The sequence below is a fragment of the Saccoglossus kowalevskii genome, chromosome 19 (assembly GCF_978046115.1).
Source record: "Saccoglossus kowalevskii chromosome 19, keSacKowa6.1, whole genome shotgun sequence".
NCBI lineage: Eukaryota > Metazoa > Hemichordata > Enteropneusta > Harrimaniidae > Saccoglossus > Saccoglossus kowalevskii.
In genome coordinates this window covers 33,225,606-33,249,438 of record NC_140659.1, presented here as the reverse complement: position 1 = coordinate 33,249,438, position 23,833 = coordinate 33,225,606, and the positions used below count along the sequence as shown (strand labels likewise).

General features: G+C 33.8%; 1 protein-coding gene and 1 long non-coding RNA gene across 2 annotated transcripts in view; one reads left to right on the top strand and one right to left on the bottom strand.

Moving 5' to 3' along the window:
• Window positions 1-3,062: 3,062 nt before the first annotated feature.
• Window positions 3,063-23,833, bottom strand: part of LOC102801886 (maternal embryonic leucine zipper kinase-like) — a 67,738-nt gene continuing 46,967 nt past the window's right edge. The window contains exons 10-15 of the mRNA XM_085494104.1: window positions 19,569-19,655; window positions 18,342-18,452; window positions 17,586-18,037; window positions 16,628-16,796; window positions 12,611-12,714; window positions 3,063-7,606 (exon numbers count right to left, since the gene is read on the bottom strand). Of these exons, the coding sequence (XP_085350230.1) occupies window positions 7,429-7,606; window positions 12,611-12,714; window positions 16,628-16,796; window positions 17,586-18,037; window positions 18,342-18,452; window positions 19,569-19,655 (1,101 nt within the window). The 3' untranslated portion in view covers window positions 3,063-7,428. The remainder of the gene's footprint in view (window positions 7,607-12,610; window positions 12,715-16,627; window positions 16,797-17,585; window positions 18,038-18,341; window positions 18,453-19,568; window positions 19,656-23,833) is intronic.
• LOC146731477 (uncharacterized) lies at window positions 22,359-23,013 on the top strand. Its single transcript, XR_014927435.1, has 2 exons — window positions 22,359-22,390; window positions 22,888-23,013. It is a non-coding gene; the product is annotated as an uncharacterized LOC146731477 (long non-coding RNA).

The following is a 23,833-nucleotide window of genomic DNA, read 5'->3' as shown; positions in this document are numbered from 1 at the left end:
GGAGGATTTTTCCTTCATTTTCAAAATGTTAGCAGCTTAAAAAGAAAATGTTTTTCATCTTCAATATCGCCTTGATCACATTTTTTACAGACTCTAGCTGGTAGTTTTGGTTTTCTCCTTCTCCCAAGTTCAATTTCCAAAATGTGATCACTAAGCCTGAATTTTGATAACATTCTACGTAAGCTAAAGTTATTATTTCATTTAGGTAATTTTCAAGTTTATAGTTTATTTTAAATTGTTTATATGTCCTAAGTTTATTGCCTTCATTTTTGTCTCTACTACTAGTGGACGAGTTTAGCTGCTCCTTCCAAGACTGTTTGTATCTGCTCCTTCCAAGACTGTTTGTATTGGTCTCTTAATTTCACTTTCATGATATTTGATGACTGGCTAATATTATCTACATTGTGCTGTTCTTTTGCTTGCTCCAGTTCCTTGTGACCAATAATATTTTCAATATGTTTTATCCACTTTTATTTAATTGCTTTGTTTTCATTTAATGAACATTTCAGAATATTATTGTCAGCAAACCTGCTAAGTCTATACCAATATTTAATTTTTGCTAGTTATTTTTATTCTAATTGGAAATCTTCCTAACTCTGCTCTAACACCAATAGTTGGTGTCAGTTTACTGACACAGAGTATAAAGCGGTAAAACTGACTACCCACTTGCTCTAACATATTGTTGTCATTAGATATCTCGTCAGCCCAAATTTCAGCACCATACATTTATAATTGGTGTTATTAACTGGTTAAACAGTTTCAAGCATAATGAAGTTGATATCATTGTATGATTCAGTATTGACTGTCGGACACTGAATAATGCCTTCATTGCTTTATTCTTAACATTGAGTGTGCTAATTTAAACTTCCCATTAGGTGTAATCATTATACTCAAGTAGCAAAATTCTGTTACTGCTGCTATGTTTTTGTTATCTAGTGTGAATTTAAGATTTTTTATCATTCTGTTACCAGTGTTGAAAGCCATTACTTTTGTTTTAATTACAAGATTTCATTGGTTACAGTAATTTGTTCAAGCAATTTTGTAACTCATCTTGAGTTTCTGACAACTATACAAGGTCATCTTCATACAAGATTGAGTTTAGTGGTATGTCACCAATAAAAACAGGTTTATCAGTGCTTTCCCCAAAAATCTCTGGTAAGTCATTCAGAAATATATTAAACAGAGTTGGTGACAGATTGCAGACCTGATTAACTTCGCATGTTGATGAAAACCCCTCAGTTATTCCTTCTGGAAACTTTACTTTATATTGTGTATCCTTGTACATTGACTTGATAATTTCATAGAAATTACCTTTTAATAATAACTTTATTGCCTCCGTGTAAAAAGATTTTCATAGGATAAGTACAGCAAAAAAGAGTTTCAAAATAATAACAAGATATATGTAAAAATATTGTACAAAAAAACAAAAGAACGTAACTAATATAATAAATCCTTTTGTTGTGTAAATATAATTGGAAAGTTCTATAATTATTCCAGGATCTTTGCTTGAGAGTATATATGTGAACTGTATATTTTTATTGTTGGATGAAAGTAGTGTGATAATTTTTTGTATGAAGTTTTCCCTGTGTGTGGTTTGGGCAATTCAATAGAAAATGTTCTTAGTCTTCAATTGAATTTGTGTCACAGTTGTTGCATATTCTATTGTTTATAGGCTTCTTAGGAAAAGAATACCTGCCTTCCTCTATTGCCAAGTTATGGTTACTAATTCTAAATTTTGTCAACATTTTCTTCTTATGAGTGTCAAGATAATTCAAATATGCATGCATTCTGTTTTAAATTTAGCATATGTTCTCATGTGTGATTCATTAAATGATTGAGTGGTCTTCAGGTATGGGGGATGTCACTGTTGGTAGTGGAGAGAGTACATACTTACTGGTATTCTGTATCCCCTCAGAATTATCTGGTATACAAGTACAGAGATTATCAAAAATTTTGTTTATTTGTAATGTAGGTAGGACAGTGTTGTGGTTGAGAAAAATATACGCTTGAGTGTGTCCAAAAAAACACTTGAAGGTATCCCAGAATAGATTAAGAAACAGATCTATTTTCAATGGATATCTTTATTCAGCGGTCAAACATACACATTTTAGTACACTGCTCACAAAATCAATACTAAAGTACCATGCACCGCCGGCACGCAACCAACTAGGTAATAGAAACATTCAAACCGATCCCAATCAAGTGTCTTCATGTGTACTATCATCTAATTTCCTGCATCCAACAATTTATCTAACAATCTCCCCTACTAAAAAAAAAAAAGAGTCTATAAGTGTAACATGGTTTTTGGTTACTTTTGCTATCGTATTTAGCACCAGAAATGTGGTAGGCATGTTCCCACTTGTATGCAGAAATCAATAGTGCAATAGCTCTCGGTGGGACCTGTGTAGGGGGGGGGGGGGAGAGGAACATATTGGTGCTATGATGTGGAATCCATCTGCCAAATTGCACAACTCTTCTTACCGGGGTATACTCAAGTTCCAATTACTATTACACCCCTAGGCTAGATGTGGCCTGCAATAGCTGATTCCAATTGTGACTAACATTCCCTACCTACTTCCTACATTCTGCCACAAACCACTAATTCTCCACCGATACCTTTTCAGTGACTCTGCTAGCATTAAAACAGCCTTGGTAACATTCTGAACAGATGTGTGAACTGCCAGCGAATGTCAAGTAAGAGTGAGCAATCGCTCCGACTCATTGTGTAAACTTTATTATCTTTATGCTTAGATTTGTTTTTTTGTATGTACGAGAAGTACAATAGAAGATGGGATGGAATATTGCCATGTGCATGAAGAACATACATTCCAAGTCATTGACACACACGCTAATTGATCTATACACTGACATATTTGTGTTCTCCCCACAATGTAACTCAACACAAACGCAGTGTGAAAATCAGGCATCAACCTCTACTGTTGCAATATGATCGCAGTACTGTTTTTATGAATACTTTGCAATATTAACTTGATAACCTCATTATTGGAATAGCTTGAACCACATCTTGTTGTTCCCAATATGATAAATATGCATCAGAAGCATAAAACAAAGCATTATTTTATTTAAGAGCAGAAAAGCAATGGCAGTGATATACAAGTAAATGACTATTTTCAAATATCACATACATACATTACACAATACATTGTATCTCACAAATCACAGAATACTAAACATTTAAAAAGTACCATCTGGTAAGAGAAAAAAAAAAGAGGGAGTGTGTCTTAAAGATTTCTTTCAAGCATAATTGCAATTTATCAATCACAAAAGAATACTGACAACTGTGAAAGTACTAATTTGACCTACATTTCACTTCATGTACTGAGAATTTCCAATCATCATATAATCAATGCACATTAAAACTACATTTTCTACAAAAGGCACTGAAATAAACTGAACAGGAAAACTGTTACCTTCCTTGAAACATCCCTAGCGGAGTTTGTTTTAACTTTGATACTTTCAATCACAACAAGCTGAAACTCCTGATAACAACTATTTTCAACTACTTTCAAATGGCATTTATGCATTTGGATTCAAGATAAAGTTAGATTTTGAGCGATCTACACTTGAAAGTAAATTATTATTTGAATACAAGTATCAATTTCATTTCAAATGTGAGCACTAATGCAAATAAGTGTTGTTAATTTTCAGCAGTTGAAACCTAAGTCACAACAAACACTGCCAACAATGTTCCTATGAATATTACAAAGGTGATTGATAGGGAGGTAGTGGTTTCCTGTTAGTTTAAGTTAGTTATTTTGAAATTTGATTGACACTGTATATTGATATAAACTGGGTTGTGTTTTAACATAAACTAAAAGTATTGTTTTTACAGCATACAAATAATAATTGACACATGAACTTTAAATCAAAAGGAAATGAAACAAATTTGTTAATCCATGTAGTGAGCAAAAACAACTTCTGCGATATTAAATGAAGAAGATTGAGAATTAGTGAAGCAATGTATATGACAATGGCACCAAGACAGTTGAAACACAACCTTGCATACTGATATCAAAAATATATGCAATGTCACATGACATCAACAAATATTTTGGGTCAGTATATTACATGAATTAAGAATTGGTGAAAATGAGGCTATTTTCAGTATGTATCATAAACTGAAAGTACATACATGTGCATTATACTTTTTTGTGCACAACTAAATAGGCATTTTTAGTTCTTAGTTTAATTAAATCAAAATGTGGATGTAACAAATTATCTATAATGTGGCTTTCATGCAGACGAAGGAATGCTGAATTACACAATGATAAAACAAGCTTTATACAACTACTTGCTACTTTTAGGTTTCATACAGTTTGTAAGGTAGTGCATAGTAGATTCAAGAATTTGAAAAAAATATATATATTCTTAAAATATTGGATGTGTATAGTATATGTAAATCCGAGTAAAAAGTGCAGCCCTTAATTTGGGAGCACATACAATGTAATTTGATCTTGTCGAGAATAAAATGAATTCATAATGGCGGTGCATAGGAGTTCTTAAAAACTTTATTTTTATGTACCTGACAATCAGTGCATAGATCCTGCTTTCACAGGTGTTTAAAAAATTGCTAATACTTTATATTGTAAAGCTGGTTTTTATGGATACTGCAATATTCAATAAAATGACTAACAGTTCACAAAGAAACCCTTCACAGCAGTCTAACACCGTTTTAAAGCATGCAGAGATATTATTTTTCAGAATCCATTACACGAAATGGATAAAAGCAAAGGGTGGATATGTCCATAGCATCGCACAAGATGCATTTTAATACATTTATGTCAAAGCAAGACATGCAAATTAATCAGCCCTCTAATTTCAATATACAACTACCGGTATACTAATATGGTACACATTTACACCACACTACTAACCGAGGCATGATGCTTTGATTGGTTGATGTGGTCAATGAGGATATTGAAATCAACTGAAGTTCACATGATTATGAAGCATTCCCAGCATGTAGAATTTTCAACTGGCCAATGAATGAGTATTTTATTTTCGAAACCACTTAAACCAAAATTGTGTAAGATTTGCATAAATCTGAATGGGAAACGAGATATTACTAGCACCATACCTAGGCTTCAGTGAAGTGGCGTATAAGATATTCCACCACTTATACACATTAGGTAAATAAACAAGCAGCCTCTCGGCTGAGATAGCTCCGCTGTTAGCGATGCACATTTCAATTAAAGAACAGAAGATATCATTAGAAAATGAACAATATGGATAGTATCAATGCAATGGGACTTGCTGTTTTTAACAAGAAGTCGAAAATATCACTTTTTACCAAAAATGACAAAAATATTCACCAAAATTAGAGAATTAAAGATATCATTACAAAATGAACAAATCTGAGAGAGGTCCACATGTAGTACCTATATGTATAATATATCAAAGCAATTGGACTTGCGGTTTTTAACAATAAGTTGAAAATATCACTTTTTACCAAAAATGACAAAAACATTCACCAAAATTAGAGAATTAAAGATATCATTACAAAATGAACAAATCTGAGAGATGTCCACATGTAGTATTATATATGTAATATCAAAGCAATTGGACTTGCGGTTTTTAACAAGAAGTCGAAAATATCACTTTTTACCAAAAATGACAAAAATATTCACCAAAATTAGAGAATTGAAGATATGATCATGAAATGAACAAATCTGAGAGAGGTCCACATGTAGTACCTATATATGTAATATCAAAGCAATTGGACTTGCGGTTTTTAACAAGAAGTCGAAAATATCACTTTTTACCAAAAATGACAAAAATGTTCACCAAAATTAGAGAATTGAAGATATCATCATGAAATGAACAAATCTGAGAAAGGTCTACCCAAGGTACATATACACCAAGTATCAAAGCATTCAGGCTTGTAGTTTTCAAGAAGAAGTCGAAAAAGTAAAACATTGACACAGACCACTGACAATCACTCATATGATAAGCTCCGCTCGACAAAGTCGACAGCGGAGCTAAAAAATACTACTTTTAAGACTTACATATGTAAATTTTTGAAGTTGTAAACTTTTCCTTGAATACAATGTTTTTGCATCTATAAGACGGTGTTTCACAACAAACACCTATCTTTTATGTTTTAAGTGAATTTATAGTGAAGGTGCATGTACATAATGTGGCAGTAACTGCTTATATAGTATTAATATTGTAATCCAGTAATACATGTGAATATATACTGTGATACAGAGAAGAGATCTGAAATGTGTGTGATGAATTTAGGATCAAATTTATGCATTAACATAACAGTTTTACCTTTGCAGGGTTTATTCAGACTATCCATATTTCATATTATTTTATTTATTGATTTCACCATAAATTTGTCACTTAAAAATTCACTGATTATTGCCACAAGGATACTTGTATAGTCTGGAATAAGAAAAATCAAGTACACATAAAAATATAATTTTTTTTGAATTTCTGGTATGTCAACAAAAACACTTAAAATAATACAATAACTGTTCTGTTAAGTACACTTCGTACATGTTTGTTAATGATTCAATTAAAATGTACAAGGATGATTTTTCACAAAAGAAAGGAAGCCTGAAGGACTCAATTTGGCTCTTGTGAAATTAAAATTGTTTACAACATTCATTACTTTTTACACTAACGTCTTGTACGATCAAGGATTGTTAATATTCTACTTTTTAACCTCTTGTACGATCAAGGATTGTTAATATTCTACTTTTTAACCTCTTGTACGATCAAGGATTGTGAATATTCTACTTTTTAACCTCTTGTACGATCAAGGATTGTTAATATTCTACTTTTTAACCTCTTGTACGATCAAGGATTGTTAATATTCTACTTTTTAACCTCTTGTACGATCAAGGATTGTTAATATTCTACTTTTTAACCTCTTGTACGATCAAGGATTGTTAATATTCTACTTTTTAACCTCTTGTACGATCAAGGATTGTTAATATTCTACTTTTTAACCTCTTGTACGATCAAGGATTGTTAATATTCTACTTTAGACACTGATGTGTAAGCTTGTATTTAAGCACAGTTTTACAATTCATTCAAGCTTTGGTTTCCTACAGCAGTGAAGATCATACATCAAAGCAGTACCACGTCTGTTTTTATTATTAACCATACAAACATGTTTGAGCATGTTGTATAGTTGCTAGATAAATGAAGTTATGTGTATCTCTTTTCCAAGTGAAGAACAAATCAGCTACTGTAACTGTAATTTTATATTACTTAATTAAACTAACTCAAGCTATGCAGTGAGATTTTATGTTAAGTAGCATATTACATAAACTTTATTATTATTCATTATTCATGTATGGTTTACATTATAAATTTTGCATGTGTTCAAAAGATAAACCCCATTCCAGAATTAATATGACATTTGCATAAAAGGTAAAAATTATTTAAAATTGATGATTATATTTTAGCATGTTCCAGTATCTTTTCACATGTCTTCTTGAAGTCCCATGTATCACCCTTAAGTCTTTTGCGTCGAATTCCTACAAGATCAAGTTTCGGAAGATGACAGACTTCTAAATCAAAAGTCAACACTGTCCTTGCTTTGTCATCTAGTTTCTTGCATCGTAATGTATATCTGTAAAAAAACAACAATCAATCAAATTGTGCTATTAATTTAATCAGTATAATCATGTGACTGCATGTATGTCTTGCACAGAGCTCCTACAGGTCCTCACATTTTAGTGAAAGACTTTCCAATTTCCATTAACTTGGACAAAAATCAAATCTGAAAGTTACTGATCAAAATCTGAATAAATATGAAACAAGCCATGCATGGCACAGTCCCCATTAGTTATCAAATTTAAGATATAAAGTTTTGTTTATAGTAACATAGCTGGAATATAAACATGTCAGGAATATGATGATTGTTTAACATTTAAATGATTGACATTTGTATCTGATCGTCAAACGAGTATTGAGAGATATTGCTCTGGAACAGCATTAATTAAAACAAAATCAGCCATTATGAATATATGTATAATGAATATATGAAATTTGAACATAGTCAGTCAAAGCATGTCAGAGATATGGCTATAAAAGTCCAGTCATTAAAACAAAATGGCCACCGGACAGCCATTTTGAGTCTGATCTGAAAAATAAAATGACGTGCATCAGGAACCCATAATTCTATTATATGTACCAAGTTTGAACGAAATCCATCCATAAATGCCAGAAATGCTTGATATTTGATGATTTTTTAGCACAAAAATGACAACCATTCGGCCATTTTGAATAGGATCGTCAAACCAATATATCTGTCTATCTATGACATGATGTATAATGAATATTTAAAATTTGAACATAATTAGTCAAAACAAGTTGGAAATATGGGTCTAGAAGCCCATTCATTAAAACAAAATGGCCGCCAGTCGGCCATTTTGAATGTTATCTGAAAAACAAAAATATTTGCATCAAGGTCCAATAATGTCTAATGTATATATCAAGTTTTGAACAAAATCCATCTGTAAACAGCCGAGAAATGCTTGATTTTTATGATTTTTTAGCACAAAAATGGCCGCCATTCGGCCATCTTGAATCAGATCGTAAAACAAAATGATGTTCATCAAGGTCCTATAATGTCCAACATAAATACAAGGTTTGAACAAAATCCATCTGTAAACAGCCGGGAAATGCTTGATTTTAATGATTTTTAGCACAAAAATGGCCGCCATTCGGCCATCTTGAATCAGAAACAAATTGACGTGCATATGTACGATATCATGTATAATGTATGTGTGAAGTTTGATTGTGATTGGTCCAGGCATTTCTAAGATACAGGTCCGGACGCACGCACAGACGCACGCACGCACACACGGAGGTCAAAACATAGTGTCCCCGTTTTCAGACTTCATCCGAACGGGGACTAATAAGACTGAAAAATAGTTGTTGAACAACTAATCTAGCCCAGTTTTCAGTCTCAAAATTACAATAAACAACAAGTCATTGAAAATGACACAGTCCTCGTTAAATTAAGTTCTCTTTGTGCTCGTCATATTAAAGCGGAGGGGTTGTCGTGAGTGTGTCCTTGAAACTTGAGTTCCAAGTGGCGTATACAACAGATTGTTTATTTACATTTAAACATGTGTTCCTTGTAGTAGTAATATGGCCAAAAATAAAAACAGCCGTTATTCGGCCATCTTTGATCTGACTATGAAACACACTGATGTGTATGATGTTATGTGCCAAATATGAATGAAAATGGTACATAAATGGGTGAAATATAGTAGTAAGGCTAAAAAGTCAGATGGCTGTCAATCGGCCATCCTTGACCAGAATTTGAAACAAATTGTCATGGACATGCATCCTAACATGTATAAAGTACATGTATGTGCCAAATTTGAATGGAAACTGACAGAGCACGTCCAAGATACCGCATAAAAAAAAAAATAAAATAAAATGCCTGCCAGTCGACTAACTTTGATCCAATTGCGAAATATATCATCATGGACATGTAACCTAACATGTATAATCTATGTACTAAGTTTGAATGACAACTGACAAAGCATTTTCAAAAAACAAGACGGCTGCCAGTTGGCCATTTTGAATCAAATTGCTTAACCACTGCATGTGCATATGTCCCACATAAGGTACTACCGTTAAAGTCCTATTATAAACTGCGGTTTATATTACAATGTATCAATTTAAAAATTGGGATCAAAAGCTAAAGTTCGGGGTGCGGTTTCTATTACGTACATATTGCAATCACTAAATGGGCGTGGTCATTTTTTTTCCACAACACATGCACAAAACAAACAATACACTGTACAATCTGTTGAATAGGCGTCGAGGAAGAGTGAATAGCCTTATTTTGCTTCAAAAATAGGCGTTACGAAATGTTGAAAAATGACAGTCAATCAAAAAAAATGTCCACGTGATACAAATAATACTCAGTATTTTTAATGTAATATGCATTTATTTTTTTCATTTTCTTGGTAACGAAAAGTATATTCTAACAGAAGTTTCAAATAAAAACACGAATGCACTGCTTAGTAGCAAATGATCACAGAACGGTAGCTCGATCCGGCCATGCTGTGGGTCACAAGTGAATAACTTACTTGTTTTCGAAGTGTTGATATTGGTGATTATTATTTAGTAGTGATTACAATAACGCATGAAAAATAAATTCGTTGAATTGTCATAAAATGCAAGTAAAATTCAACTTAGTTTCCCCGTAAGCGAATGATTTCAGTCACATGTAAACAGCCGATACGATATCCGCCATGTTTTTGAATGCTCACGTGACGTATTATTGACCGGATAGGTCAAGTCGCTAATTAACCAATCAAAATGCTGGATGGTGCCCACGTGTCTAAATTACATAGCTCATTTAAATATGTTAATGACAGTTCAGCGACCTCATGGTGAACGCAACACGGAAGAGATTTACCGATAATGTAGTGCGATCTTTTGCCTTTGATTTCCATGGGAAAACGGCATGATTTTTTTTTTAAATCAAGGAATTATTTGTTTTCGAAAGATAAATTATTCTTCAATGCTCAGTTTAACACTTTTACGGTGATAAAAGCTCATTGTCTAAAACTTACGAAATACAGATGTATTCAGAAAGAGTATTGACAGAGGTCGCCGCCAGAACAAAAGCAGTTTCATTGCCTGTCTGACATCTTATCACCTCTGAACAATAAATAGGTGTGAATATTTTTAGGCATGTTGTCAAAACAAATGAATAGGATTAGGAACAATGCCGTTTTGGAACAGCTGGTTGAAACAATGAAATCAGTCACGGTCTTGTTGAATTGGGGGTGCGATTAGTAATAAGTACTTTTCAAGTTTTCAATTTTTGTTAAGAACTCTTTAACCCCGAAGCCGGAATTGGTGGGTGCGGTTACTATTACGTATGCGGTTTATATTAGGACTTTAACGGTAGTCACATGCAAAGAATGAACGGAATCGGCATACAGGATTCTGAAATATGATTCTGGACAGACTGAGGGACGGTCGGACACATGGACAGACGGACAGACCCAGGAACTCACCGACGGTCGGGGACATGTATCCTAACATGTATGATCTATGTACTAAATTTGAATGAAAACTGACAAAGCATGTCCAAAATACGACATTTAAAAAAAACAAGATGGCTGCCAGTCGGCCATCTTTGATCCAATTGTGAAATAAATCGTCATGAACATGTATCCTAACATGTTTAATCTAAGTTTGAATGAAAACTGACAAAGCATTTTCAAAAAACAAGATGGCTGCCAGTCGGCCATTTTGAATCAAATCGCTAAACCACTGCATGTGCATATGTCCCACATAAAGTACTAGGCACATGCAAAGAATGAACAGAATCGGTCCAAAGGATTCTGAAATATGACTCCGGACGGAAGTACGGACGGACGGAGCCCGAATTATAAGTCCCCGTTTTCGGACTTCGTCCGAACGGGGACTAAAAACAATGACTATCATGAGGCTGTAAAATATTCAGTGTATAAAAACTATTTAAATACAAGTGCTATTATAAACTTAGAAGATATTTTTTATATTCTTTTTTAAAGGTACATCTAAGAGTAGCGCTTTGTTTTTTTTTGGAATATTTTTCCAAACCTTGGGGACCTACATACTTATTATGCTGCAAACTGAAGGAAGTCTGTCATGCAATGCATCAAAAACAAAAACACCAACCTGGAATTCTAACTGTATATAGAATTTCAAGTTTTTCTGAATAAAGGTGTGCTATATGCATATTTTCCGGATGAAATAAGACGGACTAGTTTTTTCTGAATCAAAAACATTTCATTTAGATGTGATTTGAAAGTTCTTCCCAATACATTGGTATTTGAATTCTGCTTCGGGAGCACTCAATATCAACTAATCTAGAAAGTATGTAATGTTCCAAGTTTGTTTGGATGCAGCGGTAACATACAAGAAGCTACTCAAGAGTCAAGTCAAATCAATGAAAAACTTCTTCCAAGACCATAGGTTTGGAACGTTCAAAATCTGTTCTACCTTCTGGTTTGTTGACCCCAGGTCACGCAATATTTCCAAGCGCACAAATGATGAACGCGCAAAATGCTATCGATTCGGGAACCTCCAATTATTGGTTATTATAACATTAGTCTTAGATAGTTGTTTCATATTTTAGACCTTTTCATGCATGGCTTTAAAAAGGGTAAACTTGGGTTAAGACAGGAACAGGAACCTTGTTGTATTTAATAATAGTTCCCCATTGAGTGAGGTAAAAAAAAATATTAAATAATTCAACAAAAGTAGCCAATCATGCAAAGTGTGACTTAAATATTAAAATATTTATTGATTGACATGGGTCCCATGTGATGCATACAATGCATTTAAAATAAATTGTTTACACAAAATGTGGATGTGAGGTGTACAATGACCATGGCCCATTAAACTTGTATAGTTTGAAAAAAATGTTCAGACGTGTGATCGTTGGCTCCAGATGATTGTAATATATCCATGGCAACACAGGAAACAAGCACAGCATGAAGAAAATTTACATTGCTTTCCATTCCATTAAACAGTTGACACCATTACCATTTAGATATTTTGTATGGTGATTCAATACTTTGATGTTCACGTAATGACTGACCTATATACTTACCCTTTTTGTTTACAATGTACATTACTGTAAAACACAGATTGTTTCAATTCTTCTAAAACATACTCAGCAGTAAATGTTGATGTTGTTGCGACATTATATATCGCCTGAAAAAGAACACAATATTATTGCCACCAACAATATATCTCATGCATGTCTTCAATAAAGAGCTGGATGAACATCTCTATCTGCAATATTGCTTCATACATATATGATAGTTATGCATGTTTAATGAGATCACATGACCATATATGGTGTTGATCAGATCATGCGCTTAATGACTTCAATTAAGCACTGGTTGAATGTCTATCTGCGATAGTGCCCCAGATATGACATTTGACTTCATAGGGATGTATGAACGACAGGACAGACGGGTGCTGGTAACCACTATTTCTTTTGCTGGCAAGGTGAGAGGGGATAGTAGTAAGTACCAGATCACAGTACATCACTCTCAAATCAAAACAAAATCCTTTGTGATTTAACTTGTAAATTAAAGTGATATTATTATACCTAAGGTAGCGGGACTATTATTTGCATACTTGTTTTCATCTTCTAATTGTGACCAAATGACTACAAATAGACCCAGGAAAGTATATATTTTTGGAATCGTTAGACGTCAAGCTTTTCAAAAGTGTGTTTTTCATGCCCGTATCTGCATTCTACGGTGTGTTACTTAATCAAAAGTGAAAAATTACTTTTTTTGTAAAAAAAATAATTACGCATTTATGCTGGTGATAGGAAGTTTATTTTTCACTTTTCCTAGTTGTTCAATAGTCTGGTAAACTGAATGTGTCTGGTCAGTTTTATTCAAGCAACGCGTTTTGAAAAGTAATGTTCTGAATTTTAATTTCTGTTTTAGTCGCATTGCCCCCAACTCAAACCACAACACATTAGTAAATAATCCATGAAATAGTTTGTCTGGACACATTCAAGTTCCTCTCATTGTCACCTTAAAGCGAACCTAAATGCGGCCTTAATTTATAGTTGTGTATATTCTAAACTGTATTCGAAATAATATTGCAGTGGTTTAATTTTGTTTTAATTATAACTGTAGCTTGGATAGGCATTTGAAGTGCTTGCCATGGAGGCCATTCATGGAGGGGAATAATTAACAAACGAACATATTTAACATCCTGGTACTTTTCAAAGCTATGACGTTTTAGTATCTGATCGCATTCGTATACGCCATTGTACATAGCCGTTCATGCTGCCAAGCATTGTGTACTATTAGTATAAACTCAACTTTTATATGCACAATGTGCTTTTTAAAACTTGGGTTAGAGCCTTATGCGTTTGAACCACAGTATTCTGAGAGTGAAAGCCCAATTGCGTTAAAGTACCGTACTTCCCCGATCGTAAGCCCCTCCCGAGTATGAAGCCCATCCCTATGTTTTTACTTGGTATTTATCGAGTTGAGGGCATTCACGATTATAAGCCCAGAGTGTTTTTACTGGGCGTTGACGATATTCTTTAAAATATGCGTGTAAAAGGTGTGTTTCATTTCATAATAATCGTTAGTTTGGTTCATGCTTTTAGTTCATGGCGAACGTACACAACGTGATTCGCATCGTTTCTATTCTGTCATTTACTCAGGATGAACATCGATGTCGCAATTCTGAAGTAATCCATATTTCTTCGAGTAGTAGCCTTTGAAAAGCCAAAAATGTGATCGTCAAGGCGTGTACCTGGTTATTGGGCATGGTTTACTTTGAGACTATCATGAAAGGCCTAGGATTTGAATGGTGAGACATGTTGGCGACCGAGAAAGGTGTTTAAATTCTTCCTCCACACTCAGTTTACCCACGGTTACTATTAACCGTCGTTTATATTTCGGAAATTGCGAATCGCCAGTTTTTAGGGAAAAAAAATCATCGTTTTTTCGTTGCAATCAGTGCTACAGATCGCATTTTAACATTGCGGTAATTCACTTCCGCATTGCGCTAAAAAATCATCGTCAATAATCGGAAAATTTCATCATTACGACACATCATTTTGATTGGTTAATGAAAGACATGACCTGTTATGTCAAAGGAAGTTGTTCCAGGTCAAATCGTGCTGAAAAACCTCATGGTGGAAAATTGTTTTGCGTCGAGAATTTGCGTACGATCGGAAACATACCAAAACGAAGATAATGATAAATGCCTCGTCCACTGTTTCCTCACAGACCCTACCCATTATTTCACCGTAAATTCAGACGGTATGTAAATCGTATTGTAATAAAATGTGTGTGTTTTTTATGAACACGTTTGTTTCTTCATTGTAAGTATCGTTCAAATCAATGACGCATTTTTTTTTTTCAAAAAATAAGTATTATTTTCCCGAGCCCGGCGTGGTGAACGAATATATTTTTTGGATAATTTTTCGTTGTTTGCAAGATGGTTACAGTGTTTAACCCCAAAACAAAATCATTTTTTCTGAGTTGGTCCTTGAGTACAAGCTCATCCCTTACTTTCCCTTTACGTGTTCATGCCTCCGGGCTTATGATCAGGGAAGTACGGTATACTGTGACGATTCAGATCAGTCCAGTGTGAGTGATGAGAGTATATCGTCGACGATGCCCCTTGTTCGGAAGAAAGTTACATTTCAAATTACACGGAAGTCTGTGAACAATCTGCTTGGTGTTCCTGTGACACTTGTCCCATGATTTGCCAGTGCAGCCCCGTGAATACATGGACGAAAATGTTTCCACCACCACCCTACGAACTCAAGATTGCATACTCCAGCATCCATACTTTGAATAATTTGCACGCCGCACAGTGCAGTACTGGAAACAGCATTTATTAGACAGTTAGACAAAAAACAAAACAAAATGCCTGTCTCGATCAATCGCACGTCCATAATGTTTGTATGTTGATATGCTTGTAAATAACATTAACGTAAAAGTCGAAACAACCTAGACTAGAAGTCAATTCACCAGTCCAGCCAGCTATGGCTCCCTAAGTTGCTTATATTTAATCAGATACTATTTCGTCATCATGCTTTGTTACCTTACCTGTTTATACCTCATGAGGGCGTTTTTTTTATGGCAAGATGGCGCAAACGGAAGTCCTTCGCAGGTTTATGGTTTCTCATACTTAAATCATCATAACTCTAAAGATAATCATTTTTTTAAATTTTTTTTTTCAAATTTATAATCAATATACATAACTTGATAAATACAAACACCAAAATAGGCTCTATTTAGTTCCCCTTTAAAGCTGTGAAAATTTGGCGTTAATCCGATGACAATAAGTATACGTTATTTTTTGTTAAAGACCTTGTATTTTGAAAAACATAAACTCCTAGAAAACGTCCATGAAGTCACAGCAAAGATTTTCAAACTTGTTTATCGGCACAAGCGATTTGTTTTTCCTTCAAGGTCTGTTTTAACATGTGTAGGGGGCATCCAAATGTGTAAGGCTATTGGAAACCAAAAAATGAAGGAATGGGATAGCTATAATTCGATAAAATTGGCAGATGAAAACACCAAAATCAATGATTTTTTTCAGTGGCTGTGTGACCTTGTGTCTGACACATTCATATGCAAATGACTAATCTGTGAAATAAACAGGGGCGGAGACAAACCACTCAAATGTTTGGAAACACTCATTGTGTGTCAGAAAGCTACTGATAACACATCCTAACATTGCTTTTTCTTGAGTTAATCTTTGAAACTTATAGGCACACAGATTAAACCTGTGTTGTTGATTTTGGAAAACACTACTGAAGCTGCCTTGCTTCCCTTCAGAAATTCTACATTTTAACCAACTTACATGACATTCTATGTTACGTTGACTTTATCAGATGAAAGTTTATAGTGCATTTCATCAATTAATAAATAAATGTGAAAATTGTAATTTTCAACACAAATAATAGTCTCGCTATCTTAATGCTATACTTCCCAGTCAAACTCATTTCCTATTACAGCATCTGATCCATTAGTATTAGAAGTCAAATTTTCAGGGAGACACTAAGGCCAAATGCAAATATTGGTTTATGTGCAACTTTTAATAAAGCAGATAAGTTACTTGATATACTAACTTTAACTTTTCTTGGTTCTTCTGTGGTCGATCCTCTTCTTTTGCCAGGAGTCAATAAATCTCTTACTTTGTCCAACCCTCTTTCAAAGCTACCAAATACCTTCTTTGCCGAACCAGGATCTTTACTATCTAAACCAGCTCGATCTAGATCATACTCCATAGACTGTGCCCTACAAAAATAAGGGAGCATACTCAGGATGATACACTGCATAAAATTTGTTCTCCTTGAAATATTTATTTATAATGACAATTGTAGTTTGTCTTTTAGTAAAGTTCTTAAATCTTTGAGACTTTATTGCTATACTTATTTAACTTATCAGTGTTGAGTCAATGACCATTACGCATGAAGGCGATATGGCAATCACATTGACCAAGTAGTAGCAGAGGTCAATGTGACTGCATACTGTGTACATACTGGCATTTTCAAATAACCATTATTATTATACATCTTTTTTCTATATGTAGTAATAATTTAATGAGCACTAAGGACCAAAATGACCAACAAAAAACATTTTGTGCTGCATGAACATTTGAGTTCAGTGACAGGATTCTATTTCATTCAAATGAAATAGTGCATCTGTGTCCAATAAAAACAAAGGAAAGTATTCAGTGTCGGTGACAAAGTTTACCCCATATATGGGAAAAATTGAATGCTGGAACAAGAGCAGATACATTTTAGAATGAATGCTGATACGACTTTTAATGGAACAGTAAATTCTTTTCTATTTGTGCTAGACATATAATAATATGTTATAATAGCCTAATCTCTTAGCAAATATACTTACTGGATTAAAAGTACAATGGAAAACAGAAGACAGATTAATAATGTAAACAAAATAGACAATGGTGTCCAAGGTTTCTACAATTTAATCCAAGAGATTGATATGTTCCTCTTGACATGTACAACACAATAATATCCACAATAATCCCCACAAACAGAAAACTGTTACTGTGCTTACTTTTTAATATCATAACCTGGTGTCAGTGTACATGTGTGTAAATTACTCTCCATAGACTTAGATGGTGACAGACCAGTTGGAACAGGAGCTGTTAATAGACGTTGACGAGCTGAACCACCTCGCTCTGGAGTCCTATAAACATTCCTGGATGGTGTTCTCACTCTTACATCGCCATTATGCGCAGGTGTTCTAATAATAGTTGGTGTTTGAACATTTCTAGTTGGTGTTGTAAATGGTGCTGGTCCTTTGTTGGGTATTCTGTTAGGTTTAGAACTTTTAGCAGGTGTTTTAGGTGGTGGTACATTAGGCTTAATGAAGTTCTCTTTTCCATCATCTGTTTCTCTTTTGCGATGTTTTATTGCATATGATTCAAAGTTTTCTAAACCCTCCTCCATTGAGCTGAACATGTAAGGAGAACTGGTTGGTGGTTCAAGTTCTCTGTAGTTAGATATCTGAAATGCAAATAATAATTACAGGTACACACAAAATCTTTTCATTAGAACGCAATTTTATTTCAATTCAGGCAAAAAAAACAAAAGGCGATTATTGTTTAGTATGCTTTCAACTTACAGTACAATTTTTAATAGTAACAGTGGTATAATATGATTTTGTAATACAATGGCTTGAACAATGTTTATCACAACTGTTTAACAGATTTACAGAAGTTTCTACAAGTGTGTCAATGTTCATATGAAAAAAAATCATTGAATATTGATTGAAACAGCTGTAATGACGATTATCAATTGTAAATGTTACCTTTTTCAATTCTCCTAATGGTTTCACAGATGGGACAATTCTTACTGGTTTACCATTGTATTTCTTCGCCAATAAAATAAAATATACTGCTGTAACTTCATTATACTTCCACTAAAAATAAAGTAGAATTAGTATCCATTCTTCTAACTTTGCCAGGTACTTTAATGTGATTGGTACGGTAATTGATTCATGCTTTAATGAGAAAACTCATTAATTTCAGAGTGCATGGCAAACGTATGCACAATGGTTCACAGCCTTTCTATTCTATTATTTACTCAGGATGAACCTTGATGTTTCAATACTGTAATAATCCATATCTCTTTGAGTGGTAGCTTTCAAACACCAAAAATGTGACCGTCAAGTCGTGAAACCTGGTCATTGGACATCGTTTTTTTTTTAAAAATCATGTACATTAAATTAAGATTATGTGAATGTGAATGAAGTGTAAACGAGTAAACTATTCTTCGTTGTGACCGGTTGGCAGCCGTAAAAAGTGTCTAAATACTTTCTTCACATACAGTTTACCTTTCAAAAATCACCAGTTTTAGGGGGAAAAAATCTCTGTTTTTCAGGCAAAATCAGGACTAACCGATTACATTTTAACATTGCATTAATTCACTTCCGCACTGCATTAAAACAAATTGCATCGTCAATAATCTAAAAACGTTGTCAGGATGACACAGCATTTTGATTGGTTAATAAAAAGACTTGACCTGTTAGGTCAAAGAAGGTTGTCTCAGGTCAAATCGTGCTGAAAAACATGGCGGTATTGCTTTGCATCAAGTTTGCGTGCGATCAAAAACATCTCACAGCAAAGATAATGATAAAGATCTGTTTTCCCACAGAGGTGGTATGTAAATTGTAATGTAATAAAATGTATGTAGTTTTATGAACATGTTTGTTTATTCATTGTAAAAGAAATCATTGAGGACTTGTTTCGCTTTTTTTTTCTTCAAAAAGACATAAGCTTGGCATGGTGAACGAAAGATGTAATTTTGATCATTTTTTGTGGGTAGTAAAGATGCATACAATGTTAAACCCAAAAAAATCATGTTTTCTGAGGTGGTCCTGAAGTATAAGCCCACCCCTTATTTTACATGTTGAGGACCCTGGGATTATGATGGGGAAGTACAGTAAATAAATGTAATTCTCCAATGCGGTGCCATACTTGATCTTGTCTTCATACTTATTTGTTGCAATATCATCTGGTACAATGTTTGTACTTACTTGTAAAACAGATTGCATCATATCTTTTTTACTCTTCTTAAAATGTACAGACATCTCTGTCACACAATCAACATCAAGATTAGTTTTCTAAAAACACAAAATAAAAATATCCATAGCTTTGTGCAACTCAATTCTCATGCGTTATTTTGTTATTTAACATAACACTTCAAACAACGCAATTAATACGTAAAACATATCAATGTGAACAAGCCATGCATGGCACATGTAGTACCTATATATGTAATATCAAAGCAATTGGACTTGCGGTTTTTAACAAGAAGTCGAAAATATCACTTTTTACCAAAAATAACAAAAATATTCACCAAAGGAAACATCATGAAATGAACAAATTCAAGAGAAGTCTACCTAATATACACTAAGTATCAAAGCATTCAGGCTTGTAGTTTTTAAGAAGAGGTAAAAAGTTGACACAAACGAAGGACGTCGACGGACAATCACTAATATGATAAGCTCCGCTTAACAAAGTTGACAGTAGAGCTAAAAACAGGTACAAACATTCTCTTTTGAATGCATAGCAAGATTTGGCAAGACCATACATAAATAATTAAAAAAGAATCAAAGTTAAACTGTAAATAGCTCCTATGTAATCAGAGAAAGTATTATAAAGGTATAGGCTTTGCATAATAAGTGAATGTAATATCATGTAGGTCGATACAACATACTTTTACCAAATATCAATAAAATTGATCAAGATGTCCGAGAATCTATGACATGGAAACACTAGATTTTGTTTGATATGAGCATTTTGAAAAACATGTGAGGACACTATACTTGTAAAAAAAGGACACTGTGAAAGTTAACTGTAATAGAGACAAAATCTGAAAGATCACTTTAAAAAGTACAAAAAATATTAAACATGTGAGGGCGCTATCACTGTAAAACCAGCTGCCGGTACTCTCGTCATTTTTTTGTGACACCACCTGGTTGGTTTTTATCGCAGCAGTTGTCACGTAAGTGTTAGCTTTTGACGTTTTTCGAAAGCAATGTTGGGGATATTGGCAGCAAAGTATCCACCCTTTAGTACACTCTCAATCCGTAAATAGTGGTAAAATATAGATTTTCATTTTATAATGAATAAAGCGGCTCTTAAATATCTCACTGGTTCTCTTATTACAATCAATTTGCAAATAGAAATTTATATATTTTATATATTTTGGCAGAAAACCGGCAATCCCAAATCTAACGAGCACCTGCGATTCCACTGGCTTCGCTCAGATTTTAACAAACCTAATTTTTTGGTTAAATTTGTCAGTCAGATTGCGGGTTATCAAAATATGACAAATTAATAAATCAATAATGACTTTATTTCAAAACTCAAGTCAGCGATTTTTCATTGATCTATCTATACCTTATGCGTAACGCTACGATCACCATGTGTATTCACCGCTGCTGTTGCGAACATCGGTCTCTGACTTTTTGGTTTAAAAATACACAAATTTAGAATGTTTTGTTAATTAAAACGATTCATTGACCATTATCTTAAAAATTACATCAAAATCGCCAACGAGACATTTTTAAACATTGTGGAAAAAAAAGCACTCTGTGCCACCATCTTTGTTACCTCTTGTAACCCAGCATGCATCAGTTGCGATGTCAAAACATGCGTTACGTCACTTCAGTGACGTTCCTCGGTAATGAGGAACTCTATGAATGAGGTATTTCTAGACGTCAGGGTTCATTTTTTTTTCAGTCGTCTCGTCTGCAGTTGAATAATTTTTGCTTCCATTTATTTACCGTTTTTTTTCCCAATGCTATTTACTTTAACTTTTTTTTTTTAGATAGATCTTCCAACGCAATAGGCAAATTATTACTTTTCAGGCCCAGCTCCCTCAAAATACTTCTTGTAGACTTTCGTTTTATCACTATTTTTGTATGGCTAACAAAGGCAGGATCACCTTTCGATCAATACATGTTATTGTTTTAAAGATGTGCAATTAAGACGAGGCTGACACTTGTAAACAATACAACAACTTAAGCATTGCGAACAGGATTTCAAGAATCGCGGGCGAAAAGAAAGCGGCTATTTGTCTAAGCAACGCGGGCATGTGGTACTTGAAAGGCCTGAGGAGAACACTGTACATGTAACCAGCACATTTGCGAATCAAGATTGGCAGAAAGTTTTAGGGGATTCTGCCTTCAATTTTGTCTATTGATGAATATGTTGCACAAAGTGAAATTGAACTTGTGTTTATGAAAATCAGAAAGGATCCTGCTTTTTTGACAAATTGAAAAAATGGCAGCGTCACTCTTGAAACTGCGCATACGTACTCGCCATACTGATAAAACTGCATACATTTGATGTTTTTAGTCACTGTATCTGCTCAAATCAAAATTACTTGTACTTGAGATATTGATGGAAAAGCTGAAAACTAATTATGCAAATCAGAAAATTAAAATGAACAGAGTGTAAAACTAATAAGGTCTGCGCAACGTAACAGATCATCTCAATCTGATTAAAATCTGATGTAGTGTACAGGCTTTAATTGTTTTGGCTATAAACTTATTTTAATTTTATTTTTTATTACTTTTGTTATTAATGCCCTTTTATTTTATTTTATTTTATTATTTTACTTTGATTTTGATTTTGGGATTTTTTGAATTCCGCCCTACCTACATCTGAGCCGATGCCTATGTAACAAGATTTCAACGAGACCCACTATCGACGATTTTAGTCAACGAATCACATACCTCCTTCTATAGCGCACATGATGACGTCACCGGGTGGAGTCGGGTGGCAAACACACTCAAATAAAATGGCGGATTATACCGACATTAGCGACCGAGAATAACACGGCTTTTCGGTAAGTTTATCATTGTCAAATGCAACGAAAGTCATTTTTATATTAATATTGTGGCTCGAATGGTTCGACTTTAGATCGTTATTTTTCATAGTTATTGTGGGAGTGACGATTTTGTTTCCGCCGTTTTGACCGAACACCAGTGTCTTTTTCCAGTCGCCTGCCCTGGAGACGGGTGATGTTTTGTTGAAGATCGGGCCAACATCGTCTACGGTATTGAAACCGTAGCTGTAAATATTCATCAAATTGTATCATCATTTTGTACATTATACAATAACTCTTTTATATTAAAGTAATTGAGCTGATTTGGACTGGAATAAAATATTTTTTATTGGAACACATCGCAATTGATCAGGAAATATTTGTTTGCTCCAATTTTCTGTGTCGATGCCATGGGCCGGTGACCGTTATACAATTTAAAATCAGTTTGCATTGTTTACTATAGCTGTTTACAGTGTTCTAATCATTACGATTTACTTAGTTTTTTGCTTCCATTCTAGATAATTATGCTCAGTGATGTAAAATTGAAGCGATGACTGAATGAACGAACCTTGGTTGGCGAAGATGTATCTGGAAGTGTACACATTTGTTGGAAGTGAAAAAAATATTCAATGTAATGACAAAAATTGTAAAATGCTGTGGAATTTCTTTTGCAAATAAAAATATACTAGCAATTTTCTATTAATGGTTTATTCAAGTGGGCAAAGTATAATGTACAGAAAGGTTGCCCGTAGAGTATCTCTACACTGAAAAGTAAGCAACCGACAGCCTGTATAAAAGGGGGGCTGTGATTGGCTGTTACTTATGCGAGATTTGAACGGGACTTACATAGGCGTCGGATCAGATGTAGGTAGGGCAGAATTAAAAAAAAATCAAAGTAAAATAATAAAATAAAAGGGCATTAATAACAATTATAAAAGTAATAAAAAATAAAATTAAAATAAGTTTATGTGACAATAATTAAAGCCCATACACTACATCAGATTTTAATCAGATTGCAGACCATCTATGTACCAAGTTTCATTGAAATGTGATCAGAACCAAACAATTATGAATTATTATGCTAATTAGGGAATTTATATGAACAGATTTTAACCCAAAACTGATCATATTTGTACATTGTCCTAGAGCATCTATGTACAAAGTTTCATTGAAATGTGATTAGTACTTGAGATATCAGTGTGAAAGTTGAAAATGTATTAAATATGCAAATTAGGTTATTAATATGCATAAATATATACCAACAACTAGATTTAGATTTATTTAAAGGTGATGATTAGTACTCAAGATATCAGTGAAAAAGCTGAAAATTAAATAATTATGCAAATAAGTTAATCAATATGCACAATTATTTACCCCCAAACTAATCAGATCTCTGCACAGTCCTAGAGGATCTATGTACCAAGTTTCATCGAAATGTGATGTTTACTACTTGAAATATCAAAT